Raw genomic sequence first — 14,537 nt, 5'->3', positions numbered from 1 at the left:
GGGGGTGTGAGGCCTGTCAAGGTGAGAAGGGCAGGGCACAGAAGGAGAAGGCTGTGAGAAGTCATTTTCCCTCCTCCTCCCTCCCTCCACATATTCATCCATCTAGCCATCCGATTACCCATCCACTTAACCATCCATCCGCTTATCCATCCACCCATCCATCCATCCATCCATCCATCCATCCATCCATCCATCCATCCATCCATCCACCCACCCATCCACCCATCCACCCACCCATCCATCCATCCATCCATCCATCCATCCATCCATCCATCCATCCTTCCCTCCCTCCCTCCCTCCCTCCCTCCCTCCATCCACCCACCCACCCATCCACCCATCCATCCATCCATCCCTCCATCCCTCCCTCCATCCAGGGTCTACTATGTGCTTAGCACTGTGCGAGTCCCTAGGAATTATGCTGAACAAAACAGCCCCCTGCCATCCTGGTGCTCCTGGTCTAGCCAGGAGACAGGTCCAGATGAGGAATATTTACCCTGACTCCTGTCTTCATCAGAAGTTGCCAACTGGCCAACCTCATGGAGTCCACAGTCTTGTTTTGTTGGACTTAAATTACATACTTTTAATTTTAAACTAGAAAATTCATATAAAGAATTCAGATTTCTGGCTTCCCCTGAAAATCAATAACTGGGCAACACCAGACCTGTATTCCCACATGGCAAAAACTGGCTGAGTGGATGGCAGCTAGTGCCTTCAGAGGGGCATCAGTTCCCACGCTCAACAGTCCCCACTGCTCCCTGTTGTCTCTCTGCAGCCAGAGTCAAGTGGCAGATACATTTATCATAGAGCTTGCGCTGTTGTTTTCCTTGTAGCAGGGAAATATTTCTCTGTGCCCGTGCCTTTTCCTAACACCTGCCTCTTCACTCACTGACCACCTTGTCTCCTGTGAGCAACTGCACAGGCAACCCCTAATCTAACAAATTCCATTATGAAAATGGCAATTAGCTCAGCGCAAACCCTCAGGAAGCCCACACCCCCACCCCTTCTCCCAACTCAGAGGTGGAGGTCAGGAAAATGGACACAAAGCACCATCCCCTCTCCTGCCGTTACAGACAGCCTCCCTCCTGTCAAGGAAACACGTCCCAGGCAGGCTTCCACAGGACCCAGGAGGAAAGACATTCTGTAATGAGGCTGGCATGCACCCAGTGACATGCCCCCCGCAGGGCAAGGCTATAACCAGGCAGGTGAAGTCTGGAGGAACAGGAACAGCTACTGCTAGGAGAGCCCATGACATCTGAGGCACTCCTTCGAAAGAGGAGGACCTAGGTGAGAAAACCACATTTTGGAGGGTGAGGGAAGACTCAGAAGTTTAACAGCTGAACTCTTCAGAAAAAAGCAGGGTAACAGCAGGAAAAGTGACTGACACAAAAAGCCAGAGTGGGGAAAATGAAAAGCTGCAGGTCTGAGACTCCTTTAAGGGCTTGCAGGCTGACTCTTTTAGAGTGTGAGCCTCTTCTGCATTGTTCCTCCCAAATCACCAACCCAGTTGTACTGGATAACCTGCACCGGGAAGCCCACGCGGTCCTTGGATGACTTTACCATTCTGTACACTGAGCTGACATGTCTCCCTATTTGTCTGCTTCATTGGTCTCAGTTCTACCAGTTGGGAGCCACATGAAACCAGTCCTTTAGCTCAGTGGTTTCTAAACTTGGCTCTTCATCATTTAAAAAAAAAGTTTCCTGAGCTCTCCTCTGGATATTTTAACTCCGTAGTTCTAGGGGTACATCTCAGTGTGGCCTGTCTTGCACCCATTCTGACTTCTAGTAACAGCACCTCCATCTGCACTTGCATACATGGAACCAAGCCTCTCTCTTGCACACAGTCTTGATGGGACTGTCCCCAGGTGTCCCCAGGACACATTGTGGAACCAGCCAGGTTTGTTCTTGCTCAGGAATTTGATTTTTAAGCAGAGAGGCACAAGGTTGGGAGGAAACAGGAGCTGACGTCTCCAGAGACTGTCCACAAGTCCCTGCCTCTTAGGTCCTGGCAGAACCTTGGGTCCTGACCTCTCCTAAACTCGGGTCTTCATGGTTTTTCTTTTCATTCTGTGAGCCTCCCACATATTTTCAATAAACTCCCATTTTGCCGAAGTCAGCCAAAGTAATTTCTTTTTCTTGCAAACGAAGAACTCTATCCAATACAGAAGGTGTAGGGTGGTGCCTGGTAATCTGAATGTCGTTCTGATGGAAACAGTCTTTTGGGGACCGTGATCTTAGTCTATTGTCATTGTTTGACTTATGAAGAAACTGAGGCCCAGAGAGGAAAGTGGCTCCACTGAGATCTCACAGCATCAGCAGAGAAGGGAGAACTTAGGAAGAAACAGCACGTATCAGATTCCTCCCCACATTCCCTTCTGCTCAAAGACACTTCGCCCAGATTTCCTAGCCACAGTCTCAGAGGGTGAAGACTCTACCAGGGCAGGAGACAACTCTTCACTGTTTTCCCCTCTCTCCCTCTCTCCCTGCAAGAGCAGGGTAGGAAGCAGCAGGGGCACCAGGCCTCTGGATTGGATGGCAGGGAGACCTCACGGAGAGAGGTCAGCACTTGAAAAATTCCTCAAGTCAAAGGGCTCGGGGCCTGGGTGCCACACAAGGCCCTCACTGTGTGTGTACATTGTCCTCCTGATAAAAGGGGCCGGGCCTGGGAAAACGGCGCTGGTGTCCAGGCGACGGGGCAGGCTGCTGGGGAATGCCCAAGGCCCCTCCCCACCCAGGCACCAGGGCGGAGGGAGGGGGAGTGGCAGAGGGTGCCCAGAGTGGAAGGACGAGTCCAGAAGTCCAGCACCACTCCAGGTTGTGTGAGGTGGCCCCTGTGAGTCAGCAGATGAAGGGAGTAGGAGGGTGGCAAGACCCCTCTCATCAAGACTTTCTTAGCTCCCTCTCCCTCCACCTCTGGATTTCCCCACAGGGAACCCGCAGGGCCCGTCTTTGTTCAAGGAGAGTCTTAGGGGTGGGGGAAGTGGTGGAGGGAGGCGTAAGGATTTTGTTTCCTAGAGCCAAGTGTCTTCAACAGAGAGGTGTGTATCCCCCATTGAGCCCCCCCCAGCCAACTCCAGGAGGAGGGGACCAGCTCAGCCCCCATCTTCCCATCTTCAGAGTAGAGAGTGTGCCAGCCTACCAACATCCAGACACCCCTCCTCCAGGGCTTCTAGGAGACAGCTCTCAATCATATCCAGCTGAACTGAGAAACATGCCAAGTGGCTTCCTTCCCCCTGGCTCCCAGTGCTATTATATTCACTAGCAATTAGTGATTGCAATTAATTGTTAATACCAGTTACCATTTCAGTGCCTGTATGGCAGCTAAGCCCAGTACTAGCCCCACCCATGCCATCATCTCTAACTCTATAGTGACCCCTCGTGAAAGATGTGCCACGATCCGATCCTGCCTTACGCCTGAGGAATGTGAGGCTCAGAGGTCAGACTTGCCCAAGGTCACATAAGTGAGTGAGAGAACGGGGGCCCAGGCAGCCTGCCTCGAGACTGTCCACTTGGTTTTGCTCCTGCCCTGCTAGTAACTGAGATTGTTCAGTCCTCATCACAGGCAGGGAAAGCTGCTTCCTGAGCATGGGGTCGACTGGGGGAGCCTGGTTTGGCTCCCCAACCAGAAAGCAAAAATATGCAAAGGCCAGCCTCTCACTGGGCCCACGTTAGCAGGGCTGGGCACTGTCTCTCGTTGCCACCTCCATCAGTAGCGTGGCCAGATAAACTAGTGGACACCCAGTTAAATTTTTTTTTAATATATTTCTTAAAATATTTATTTATTTATTTGGCTGCCCCGGGTCTTAGTTGTGGCATGCGGGATCTACGTTGCCGCGTGCAGGATCTTCGTTGCGGCATGTAGGATCTTTTTCTTTTTTTAGTTGTGGTATGCGGGATCTAGTTCCCTGACCAGGGATAGAACCCGGGACCGCTGCATTGGGAGCACGGAGTCTTAACCACTGGACCACCAGGGAAGTCCCAACACCCAGTTAAAGTTGAATCCCAGGGAGACAACAGATAATTTTGCAGTATAAATAAGTCTATACCAAATATTGCATGGGATATACTTATACTGATTCATTGTTTATCTAAGTATTAATCGGGCATCCTGTATTTTTATTGGCTAAAACCGACAACTCTACCCAAAACCTCTGCTGGTGATGCCAGTTCTGAGTTAATGCTGCTCCCCCACCCCACCCCCCTAGAAGGTGGCACAGTGGGAAGTGCAAAGTCCTGGTCACGCTGGGGCCAATTAGGTCACAGCAAGGCTTCTAGGGCTGCCAAGACACCCTGCAGTCCTCGCACCTTCACTCAAGCAGCCTGAAGCAGCTCAGCTCTAAGGTGGAGGCTGGAGCCTTTGAGGTATCAGCTGGGCAGGAAGGAGTAAGGAGCCTGGGGAATAGCATGGAAGTGTCTGGTACCCTTCCCGAATTCCAGGGCAGCTGAGTGCTTTCTGAGAAAGGCTCTCCCCCAGGGCATCCTCAATCCTGAACTTTCCCTTAATAATAATAACAGCCTTGGCAAAAGCATCCATTTGCTTGTTAATTATATCCTCCATTTATCCTATTGTACCAAGTTCAAGGCACTGTGCTAGGCTCCGGGGATACGGCGGTTAAACAAGAGAGGTCTAAACTCTACCTCCTGGAGCTGATGTTCTAGAGCAGAACTGCATCACAGGTAAACAAACCATCACACCGAAAACCGCCCATGGAGGAGAGGGACAGAGTGCTCTCACTGGAGCCTCGTACCTCCCTGTGAGCTCAGTGGTATGGTGAAGGGGGTGGCATTATGAGCCCACTTTACACATGACGAAACTGAGGCTCAGAAAGGTAAAGCAGCTTGGCCAAAACCTCACAGCAGGTGAGTGGCAGAGCTGGCACTTCAATCCTGACCTGCCACCTGCCAGCCCTGAGTTCTCTGCATTTTATCTTCTTCCCCATTTTTAACTCTCTTGGGGAATCATGTCAGGCATGTGCTAGGAAATCACACTTTAATATCAAAACACAGGGGAAAAGAACAGAAAAGACCCTGTCGGAGCTCCCTTGGTGCTTTAAAAAGAGGAAAATAGTCCAAGGGCCACTTCTGCAAAGGGTCCAACTTCCAAGCTTGAGCTCACAAGTGTCTGGTTGGCTGCAGGAAGCCCCTCTTCCCCTGGCACCTTAACATTCTGGCTGCCCGAAGGCGCTGGTAGGGCAGGGCTGCCTAACTCGAGGTGGGTGCTTTCCTCTGAGGATGAGGTCACCAGGATCCTGCACTTGGCCACAGTGCTGTAACAAGCAGTCCTGCCCTCAGACACCGAGCATGTGTGGGTGTGTGCACACATGTGAAGCTCCAGAGCCCTGCTCCATGGGCTGACACCCTGTGCTTAGGTGGGAGAGGGAAGAATGATAAGAGAACAGGGATGCCCAGCCTTGCCAGCTGGATGGCCTGAGCTGATCCAGATGCCACCAGCATCTGCTCTCATTTTGGGCTCAGAGCCTCAGTTTTCCTTATTATTAAAATGAGAATAGTAATAGTACTCCATACAGCTGTTGGGAGGATTAAATCAGAGAATCTATGAAAACCATTTAGCACAAGGTCTGGTCATACAAAGTGCACAAGTGTTCGCCATATGACGATGATGAGGACATGACCCTATTCCCAAGGAGCTCGTGGTTTATTCTATTCATTTGTGTGTTCATTCATTTTTCAACCAAGATTTTTCATTATCTACCTCATGCAAAACACTGAAACCCTGGGCAGTGGTCAGCAGGAGGCAGGTCACCATGCGAAATGCCTTTTAAAAAGTTAGTTTCATTCAAGTCCCAGCCTACCACTCTCCTGCTTTGATTCCTCAAGTAGGTGCATGGTCTGTCTGTACTCTGCTTCCTCACCTGTAAAATGCTCCCCAGTAAAATCAGGAAGTGCAACGTGCAGTGGTGTGCTGGCAAATGCTTAACAACTGGCTCTCTGGGGAGACCTAAATGCCTGGTTTGTAGCACTTGCCAATTTCCGTGGTGTAAATGCTCTCACCATGGCCACTGTGACTTTCTGTTGGATTGAGTAGTAAGTGAGAGAGGGAAAAAGAGGGTTGAAGAATGCCACCAAGGTCACTCCTCAATTTCACTGTCACACCTTCACCCTTGTCATTACCAATAACATCACCTTCAAATCACTCATTCAATCAACAGATGTTTCCTAGCACCTATTATCTGCCTGCCCTGTTCTAGGCGCTGGGATACAAAGATAGCAAGTAGGCATGCGTGGGGTGGTGGTCATGGGGACACAAATTATCACACAGCATAAGAACTCTTGGTGAATCTAGACATGCACAAGGTGCTTTAATGAGTATCATGAGCCATCATTTAGTAGAATGGTATAGCCTCACAAACTCCAGGCTGAAAGCATAGTAGCTAAGGGGTGTTTCAAACTAAGAATCCTCTTTTCATTTCCTCAACAGATAAAATAAAAAAGAAATCCTAGGGAAGGGTGGAGAATAAAAGGGAAGGTAACAATAGATAATTGTTGAAAGGGAATAGCAGACATTCTGGGAACAAGGACCACTGGTGAGGCGAGAGGAGAGGAGGGTTCCAGAGGCCACTGGAGGGAGGGGTGGAGGCCAAGGCTTAGCTGCTCTATGCCCCCTTCACCCCAACATCCCCTCCCCAAGCCCATTCGGGCTCCTGAGACCTTGCAGGTAAAACTGAGAGCAAGGAAGTACACTCAACCCTGACCTGGTTACGAACAATCTTTCTTGGGGTCATATTCAATGCTCTCCTTTTGAAAAATCAAACCTAGGGTTCCAGTACATTCTGTTAATAATTTAAAAATTCATCTGTTTATGAATCTCAAATAGCTGCCTTACAGTTATTCTAGCTATGTACTGGAAAATAAAGAGCCAAGACTTTATACACAGGTGAGTAAAACTGGAACCCCCTCAACTGTATGTACTATATTGCTGACTTCGAAAGTAAGGTGAGTTTCAGGCCCCATGATGCCCAATAAAGGTTGTCCTGATTGGACTGGGTTGGGAACAATGACATATGCTAATTGAAAATATGCTATGTGTTAAGCATCAGGGATACAAAAAAGAATAAGACATAGACCTTGTTCTTGCAGAAGAGACAGCCACCTAAAGCTAATTATAATACAGTGTCATGTGTGCTGCAGTGACACAACGGAATATATTTTAAGTTATCAGAGGTAGTTATTAGCACTGTTGGCAGGGTAGGTGTGTCAGGGAAGAATTCAGAGAAGAAGTGACACTTGAGCAGGCTTTTAAGGATGAATAGGGATTGGCCCAGTGAACAAGATAGGGAAGGGTATTCCAGGTAGCAGGGAACAGAATGTGCTAAGGCAGAGGTGTGTTTGAAAACTACAAATCATTGCTATTCCTGCGGAATAAGCAGCAAAGCAGGAAGTGGAATTGGAGGCAGAACTAGAGGGAGGGCAGACCTGCTTATGACTCTGACTTTGAACCTGAGGGCAATGATGCACCACCAAATGGTTATAAAAGGGGATACATGGTGGGGCGTGGGAGCAAACTGATCAGATTTGTATTTTCAGAAAGATGATACTTTGGTGGTAACATGAAAGGTAACCAGGAGGTGAGGTCAAGGCTAGAGGCCTGAGACCAGTGAAACTGCTGGAAAATTCTAGGCAAGTAGGGCTGAAGAAAACTGAGCTTGAAATGCTTTTGTTTTATTTCTCCTTTCCCCTGTGGTTCTCAAGGCTGACTGATCTCCCGTCATCCCAGAGGACAGCACCAGCTTTAGTTCAGACCTACTACTGAGCCAGACCTTACTGGGGGGTGATCCTGGTCCAAAGCTTACCAACATCCTTGATGTAGCCAGGCTCACCTCTGGAGCAACCCCAAAAGCTGGTGGGATCTTAAAATGCTCGGCCATGAGTCCTTCTTCCCAGCAAAGGTGGCTTTGGGACCCTCTGTGTCTCCTCAGAAGATGAAAAGTCCTCCCCTCCCCACCTCACGCCCCTTCTCCCGTTCACTGGCCAGGTATCAGATCATCCTTGGGGGGCCCAGGCTGGTTCAGAGAGTATGCAAGCTGGCCTGTCAGGAAGCAAGAGTGGGAGGTTCCTGCAACTCTCTCACCCACGAGGAAACCTGATTCTGCAGCAGGGTCCTGGACCTGGAAAGGGATGACAGAGAGAAGGAACTGGGGCTGACAAGGAAGAAAAGGGAGCCACATTGTTCCTGGTGGATTCACTCTCAGTCCAGATGGTGGATCTTCTCCCCGCTCATTACCATCTCAAAGGAGAAAGAAAGGGGCTGTGTGAGCTGGCTTCTCCCCCTTCAACAACTCCTTCCTCTCAGGAAACAGTCTGCACGATGAAGGAGGGGCTGGGCAGAGGGCTGACCCCAGGCAGCGAGGCTCTGCCAAAGCCACCCAGGCACAGTGGGGCTGGCCCGCCACCTCCTGGCCACTCCTGGTATCAGGGGGACAGGCATCCTTCGGGAACTCTGCAGGGAAGGATTGGGGTTTAAGGCAGCCAGCATCAATTTGGGAAGCTGGGAATGTATTTGGAAAGGCTTGCAAGTTCTTAAAGGATCTAGGATGGAGTTCTATAGGAGAAGCTGTTACGTGTGGGTAGGAAGTCTCTGTCACAAACATCCAACGAGTGCAGAGCCAACTTCCAGGTGACATAATGAGTCTCAGTTTCTCACCTTTCCACTTTTTTAACCACTGAGAGGCAAGAAAAGGACCGCTGTTCTCAAGACTTAATTAACCTGTGGGCATATGAAGCGTGACTGAAACAGACTGGGAGAAATTCCTCTGGCCAAAAATTGTGTCCCCCACCAGGGTGCACAGCCTAAAATTCACACATTGGTCTTGCCTGTGGATTAGAGAGATTGAAGACCAAAGTCAAAATTTAAATGTTACTTGGCTGAGGCTATTCATGGCATTTCAGTCTCATTCACTGTGCGCCTACACTATACTACACACCATATGGGCACTGTGGGGGACAGAGATTAATTAATAAGACCCAACTTTATCATCTGAGAGCTAGCAGGGAAGAGTGATCATTAGAAAACCTTAGTACAACAGGGCTAAATCCTAATCCACTCTGCCTAATAGTGGGCATAAAGAAATTAAATAGGCATGCCTACAGGAGCTGCTGTCAAGATGATTAATATTGCACAGAAGGTAACAATAGTCTGCAATAATAATATACACTTAAATAGCACTTACTGTCTACTAGACACATCCTAAACACTTCTATAGTAACTCAGATTTTAACCGTACTTACATATATTAACTCTACAGGTAGGTACTATTTTATTCCCATTTAGACGCAGTAACGTTCAAAGGTCATACAGCTATTATACGGTAGAGATTTGAATCCAGACAGCTCTGAAGTCTGAGTTCTTAACCACTGCACCATGCTGCCATTTATTAGGTCAGCCTCCACACAGGAAGCAACTTTTTTGACAAATACCCCCCATCACCATACCATGTTATCCCTGACTGAACCAGGGATAACACAGTCGGCAGCGAACACTCAAAATCAAGGTCAAATTGGGTTAAAGAGAAACAGAGGACTGCAAAGGCCATGTATGCATTTTGATTACCAGGCAGATAGGCAGCAGGATTGCACAGGCAAGAGTGCATGGAAACAACACCTCTGCAGAAATCAACCCCTTGGCTCAGAATCTAAATATGATGCTTTACACAAGAGCATAAGCAGAGATGAACAAGGCTTCATATAAGATCCTTCAAGCAAGCAGCGTCACTGAAGACGATTCAGGCTGGGTCAGAACAGAGGCCAGGCACATGACTACCCTGGTTAAGATGAAGTGATTTCTTCGCAGGAAAATAACGGCTAATGTCTGAACCTGCTGGACATGCTTTAATGTTGACTGTATTGAATACGTTAAAAACTATAAATATCTAACACTTCAAAGTACAGGCTCAACCATTCCCAACCTGAGTTAACTTCTCAAGGAATGAATGTGAGTGCACACATCCGTGACAGAATAACAGAGCACCTGGCATGCTCAGGGAACTGAATACATTAATTTATTCATTTAATACATATTTACTGGATGCCTACTTTGTGGCAGCTTTTGGAGATGCATGCAGAAAACCTTGCCCTCCAGCTCCCATGGCCATCCATGGGTCCACTGTCAGAATTGCCCTGGATGGCGTGCTTCCATGTCTCCACATTTGGGTTTACTTCCTGGACTGCAAATTCTATGTCTCCAACTGGAATGATAATATTTATCATATCTGTCTACCAAAAATTTGGAGTAGAGACCTCTTTTCCACCTGCAGTTCCATGTGTGCAGGGCCTGTTCATTACTTACCTGAGTACCTAAGACTGTTTCATTTGCACTCAGTCAGTGCTCAGTAACTACCTGTGGAACTACTGCTGCAATAACCTTGACACATGTGTCCAGTCTCTGCCCCCCAGGATGCTTACCATCTATCGGGGCGGGGCATACCTGGGAAGAGACTGGAAGGGTTGTCATTTCTGCCTACCTTTGCTGTTAAGAGGACAGGTTCTGGAACAAGACTGCCAGTACATGAAAGAGTAGGGATGCAAACTCACACACTCTGTTCCCAAGGGTTTCAGATAAGGACTGTGGGCCTTTGTTGGTTTCTTTTACCCTCATAGCAACCCCATTCAGTGAGAGAGCATGGCTGAAGCCAAACGAGGTCAAGCAACTTGCCAGAGTTACTGCAGATTTTAAGTTTTCCATTTTTAGAAAAGTAATACAGTTCATATACCATATATTATATAATACTTCCAGTGGGCTCTGGGCAGTACCCCGTATCAAATGTATTACGATGTTTGCAGCAAATCATATGAACAAGCACGGTGAGTGGCACAATGAAGACTATTACAGTCTAACTTTCCTTCAGATCAGGTTTTGTTGCCAAATGGGTTATAAACTATTTTCTAGGTTTCAGAGCTTTTTGGATTTTGGATTTGCAGGTGAGGGATTTCAGACCTTAAATACAAAGCCCTTTGGACAGAGTGTGGCACAAAGTAGCTGCCATGGTGCTTGGCATTAGTGGCCTTCCCTCCTGCCAGTCTCTGATACCACAGAGCCTCTCACAGCTCTTCCCCTCTCTCTTCCCCATGAGTGAGATAAGCCCCATCTCCTCTCCTGCCCCTGGGGAGGGGGCACCTGCAGAGTCCCGCTTACCAGTCTGTGTGGGCATCATCAATCACCAACAGGATCCTGGGCCTTTGAACAACAGGCGTGGAGGGACCTGGAGTCTCCATCGGCCCCAAGGGGGCCTGAGAGGTCTGCTTCATGGCACTGGAGAAGGAGCTAAAAAGGCTGGATCCTGGAGAGGAGAAGGAGGCTGCCAGGGGCTGGGGGTGCCTCCTCTCCATGGCTGGGGATGCAGGGGAGCTGGTGGAGCTGTCTGGGCGCTGCAGGTCTGTCATGTAGCCATTCGGCAGGTTGGCCACAAAGCTGCTGTCCGAGAGACGTCGCCGGAGGAAATTCATGGCGGTGAATGATGAGATGGCTTGTTCCTACTCAGACTGTCTGGGTGAGGCCCAGAACACAGGCTGCCAGGGAGAGGGAGTGGTAGGGTCTCGGGCAGAAGAGCCAGGGGAGTCCCACGCAAGTCGGCTGCTGCTGTCCTTTTTTACCTGTGGAAACAGGCCAACAAACACATTAGTGGAAATGACCTCAGCCCCTTAAGAACAAACAGATGATGCCCCTTCCTGCCCTGCTGCTGGGGGCAGTGCAAAGTGGGACATCTTTTTGGCAAAGCATTTGGCGACATCTAATTAGACCATACCCTTTTAACCTACAATTTCCATTTTCTGGAATTCTATCCCAAGAATGAAATCCGAGTTACAGAAAAAGCCTCTTGTACAAACGTATTTATCACAGCATTATTTACACTAGCAAAATACTGGCAAGTACCTCAACGTTTGACCACAAGATAATGAACATGTAAACTGCAGCACAGTCATTCAGCAGAACCTTTTGTGGCTATTAAAAAGAGGTATTTAAAAAGGGATTTTAGTAACATAGAAAAAATTTTATGTTGTAATTTAAAAGATCATGATACAAGATTATAGATACAGAATGACTACAACCACATAAAAGTTGAAATAATAAAACTTTGGAAAGAAAAAGACATCAGAATGTTAACAGTGACTATATTTGGGTAATGTGACTACAGGGTTTTTTGTTTTTTCTTTTTCTTTCCACTTACCTATGTTTTCCAGATTTTCTAGAATATTTATAGCTGCGAACTGAATTGTGTCCTTCAAATGCATATGCTGAAGCCCTCATCAGCAATGTGCTGGTATTTGGAGAGGGGTCCTTTGGGAGGTAATAGGGTTAGATGAAGCCATGAGGGTGGTGTTCTCGTGAGGGCATTAACGTTCTCATAAAAAGAGACACCAGAGCGCTTGCTCTGTCTCTACCCACCATGTGAGGACACAGGGGGAACGCAACAGGCTACAAGCCGGCAAGAGAGCTCTCGCCAGACGCCAGCCATGCCGGTGCCCTGATCTCAGACTTCCAGCCTCCAGAGCTGTGAGACAATAAATTTCTGTTGTTTAAGCCAGTCTGTGGTGTTTTGTTATGGCAGCCCCAGCAGATTAATAAACAAATGCATTCCTTTTCTGAACAGAATACAGTAAGTTTTTAAAAACCAAACTGTTCATGTGAGATCAAAATATCTCATTGAGAAAAATGATTGTTTATATCATGCAATTCGACCCCACCTATATTTTTTGTTAAGATTATTTTATATTTTTGTTGAGGTAAAATTTACTTAGAGTGAGATGCATAGTCCATAAGTGTACAATTCTTGGAGTTTTAATAAATGTATACACTGGTAGAAGATTTAGTATACCCCAATCACCTCAGGAAATTCTCCTGTGTCCCCTTCTGGTCAATCCACACGTCTTCATAGGCAAACGCTCTGCTGATATCTGTCATCGTATATTAATTTTAGCTATTCCTGAACTTTATATAAATGTGATTGTGTATTATTCTTTTATGAACAGCTTCTTCCCCTCAACATAATGGTTTCAAGACTCAGCTATGTTGTACGTATCAAGAGTCATTCTGTTTTTTATCATTGAGTAGTGTTCTGCTGGATGAATAAACCACAAATTGTTACTACATTCTCTTGTTGATGGATGTTTGAAATGTTTCCAGTTTGGGAGGTATTCTGAATAGAATTGCTCTTAGATGTTTTATTTAAGTAATTTTGTGGGGGGGGGGGGAGAGGGAGGGGCGAGGAGAGAGAGAGACAGAGAGAGACAGAGAGAAAGGTTGATTGAGAGATTCACTTTTTCTTTGGGAAAATACCTAGAAGTTAATTTGTTAGGTCATAGGGTAGGCACATGTTTAATTTTTTAAGAAACTGTCCAAAAACTTCCCATAGCGGTTATTTTGCACCTTTCATCTGAGAGTTCTAGTTGCTCCAAATCCTTACCAACCTTTGGCTGTTGTCCATCTTTTTAATCTTAGCCATTTTAGTGGGTGTAAAATAGGATCTCACGGTGTTTTTAATTTATTTTCTCTGACACCTAATGAGGATAAGCAACTATCATGGGTTTACTGGCCATCGATATATCTTCTTTGGTGAAGTGTCTGTTCAAGTCTCTGTCCCATTTTCAAAAATGGGTTGTTTACATTTTTTATTTATTTTTAGGAGTTCTTTACACATTCTGGATATAAGTGTTTTGTCAGATATGTATATTGTGAACATTTTCTCTCAGTCTTTGGCTTACCATTTCATTTCCTTCATGAGTATAAGTCTGGCAGAATAAAATAACTCTTACAAAAAAGTGAATTGTTACTCGAGATAAAAACATCCCAATGGAAAAAAAAAATTATACCATAGGATGAGACCACACTTCCATATTTTGGTTATTAGGAGTATTTTATCTATACATACAAAAAATATGTACATATGTGCATATGTATACACATTTATATGTACATATATGACATCTATTACCTTTATCTGCAGATCTTTTTATAAACAGAAATTTTAAATTTTTATGAAGTCCAGGTTACCAAGTTTTTCTTTTGCATTTAGTCCTTTCTGTGTCTGCTTTTAAAAATCTTTGCCAACCCCATGATCACGATGATATTGTCTTATAATTTCTTATAGAAGCTTTATAGTTTTAGCTTTTCTGTTTAGGTCCACAGTCCATTAAAACTTGATTTTTGAGTGTGAGGAGAGGTTCATTTATCCAGTTTTCCAGCACCATTTATGAAAATATTTTTCCCAAATGAATTATTTTGGTGGCTTTGTTGGCACCAGTTGACTGCATGTTACCTATTTCTGGACTTTTGATTATGCTCCATTGATCTGTTATCCTTACACTGTCTTGATAACTGTGGCTTTATAGGCAGTCTTTAAATCAGGTAAAGTGAGTCCTCCAAACTGTATTTGCTTTCACAACATTGTTTTGAGTATTCTAGGTCCTACTTTTATGTACATTTTAAAGTCAAGTTGTACAAAAAAGTCTGTTGGGATATTGTTTGGGATTATGTAGAATCTAGCTCAGTTTGGGTAGAACTGACATCTCAACACTATTGAATTTTC

General features: G+C 46.3%; 1 protein-coding gene across 1 annotated transcript in view; it reads right to left on the bottom strand.

Moving 5' to 3' along the window:
• SYN3 (synapsin III) overlaps nt 1-14,537 on the bottom strand; it is a 451,497-nt gene that overhangs the window by 399,433 nt on the left and 37,527 nt on the right. Inside the window, exon 2 of the mRNA XM_061204342.1 lies at nt 11,147-11,604. Coding sequence (XP_061060325.1) covers nt 11,147-11,457 — 311 coding nt within the window. The 5' untranslated portion in view covers nt 11,458-11,604. The remainder of the gene's footprint in view (nt 1-11,146; nt 11,605-14,537) is intronic.

Source organism: Eubalaena glacialis, chromosome 11 (genome assembly GCF_028564815.1).
Source record: "Eubalaena glacialis isolate mEubGla1 chromosome 11, mEubGla1.1.hap2.+ XY, whole genome shotgun sequence".
NCBI classification, from domain to species: domain Eukaryota; kingdom Metazoa; phylum Chordata; class Mammalia; order Artiodactyla; family Balaenidae; genus Eubalaena; species Eubalaena glacialis.
This window is presented reverse-complemented; position numbering and strand designations above follow the sequence as displayed.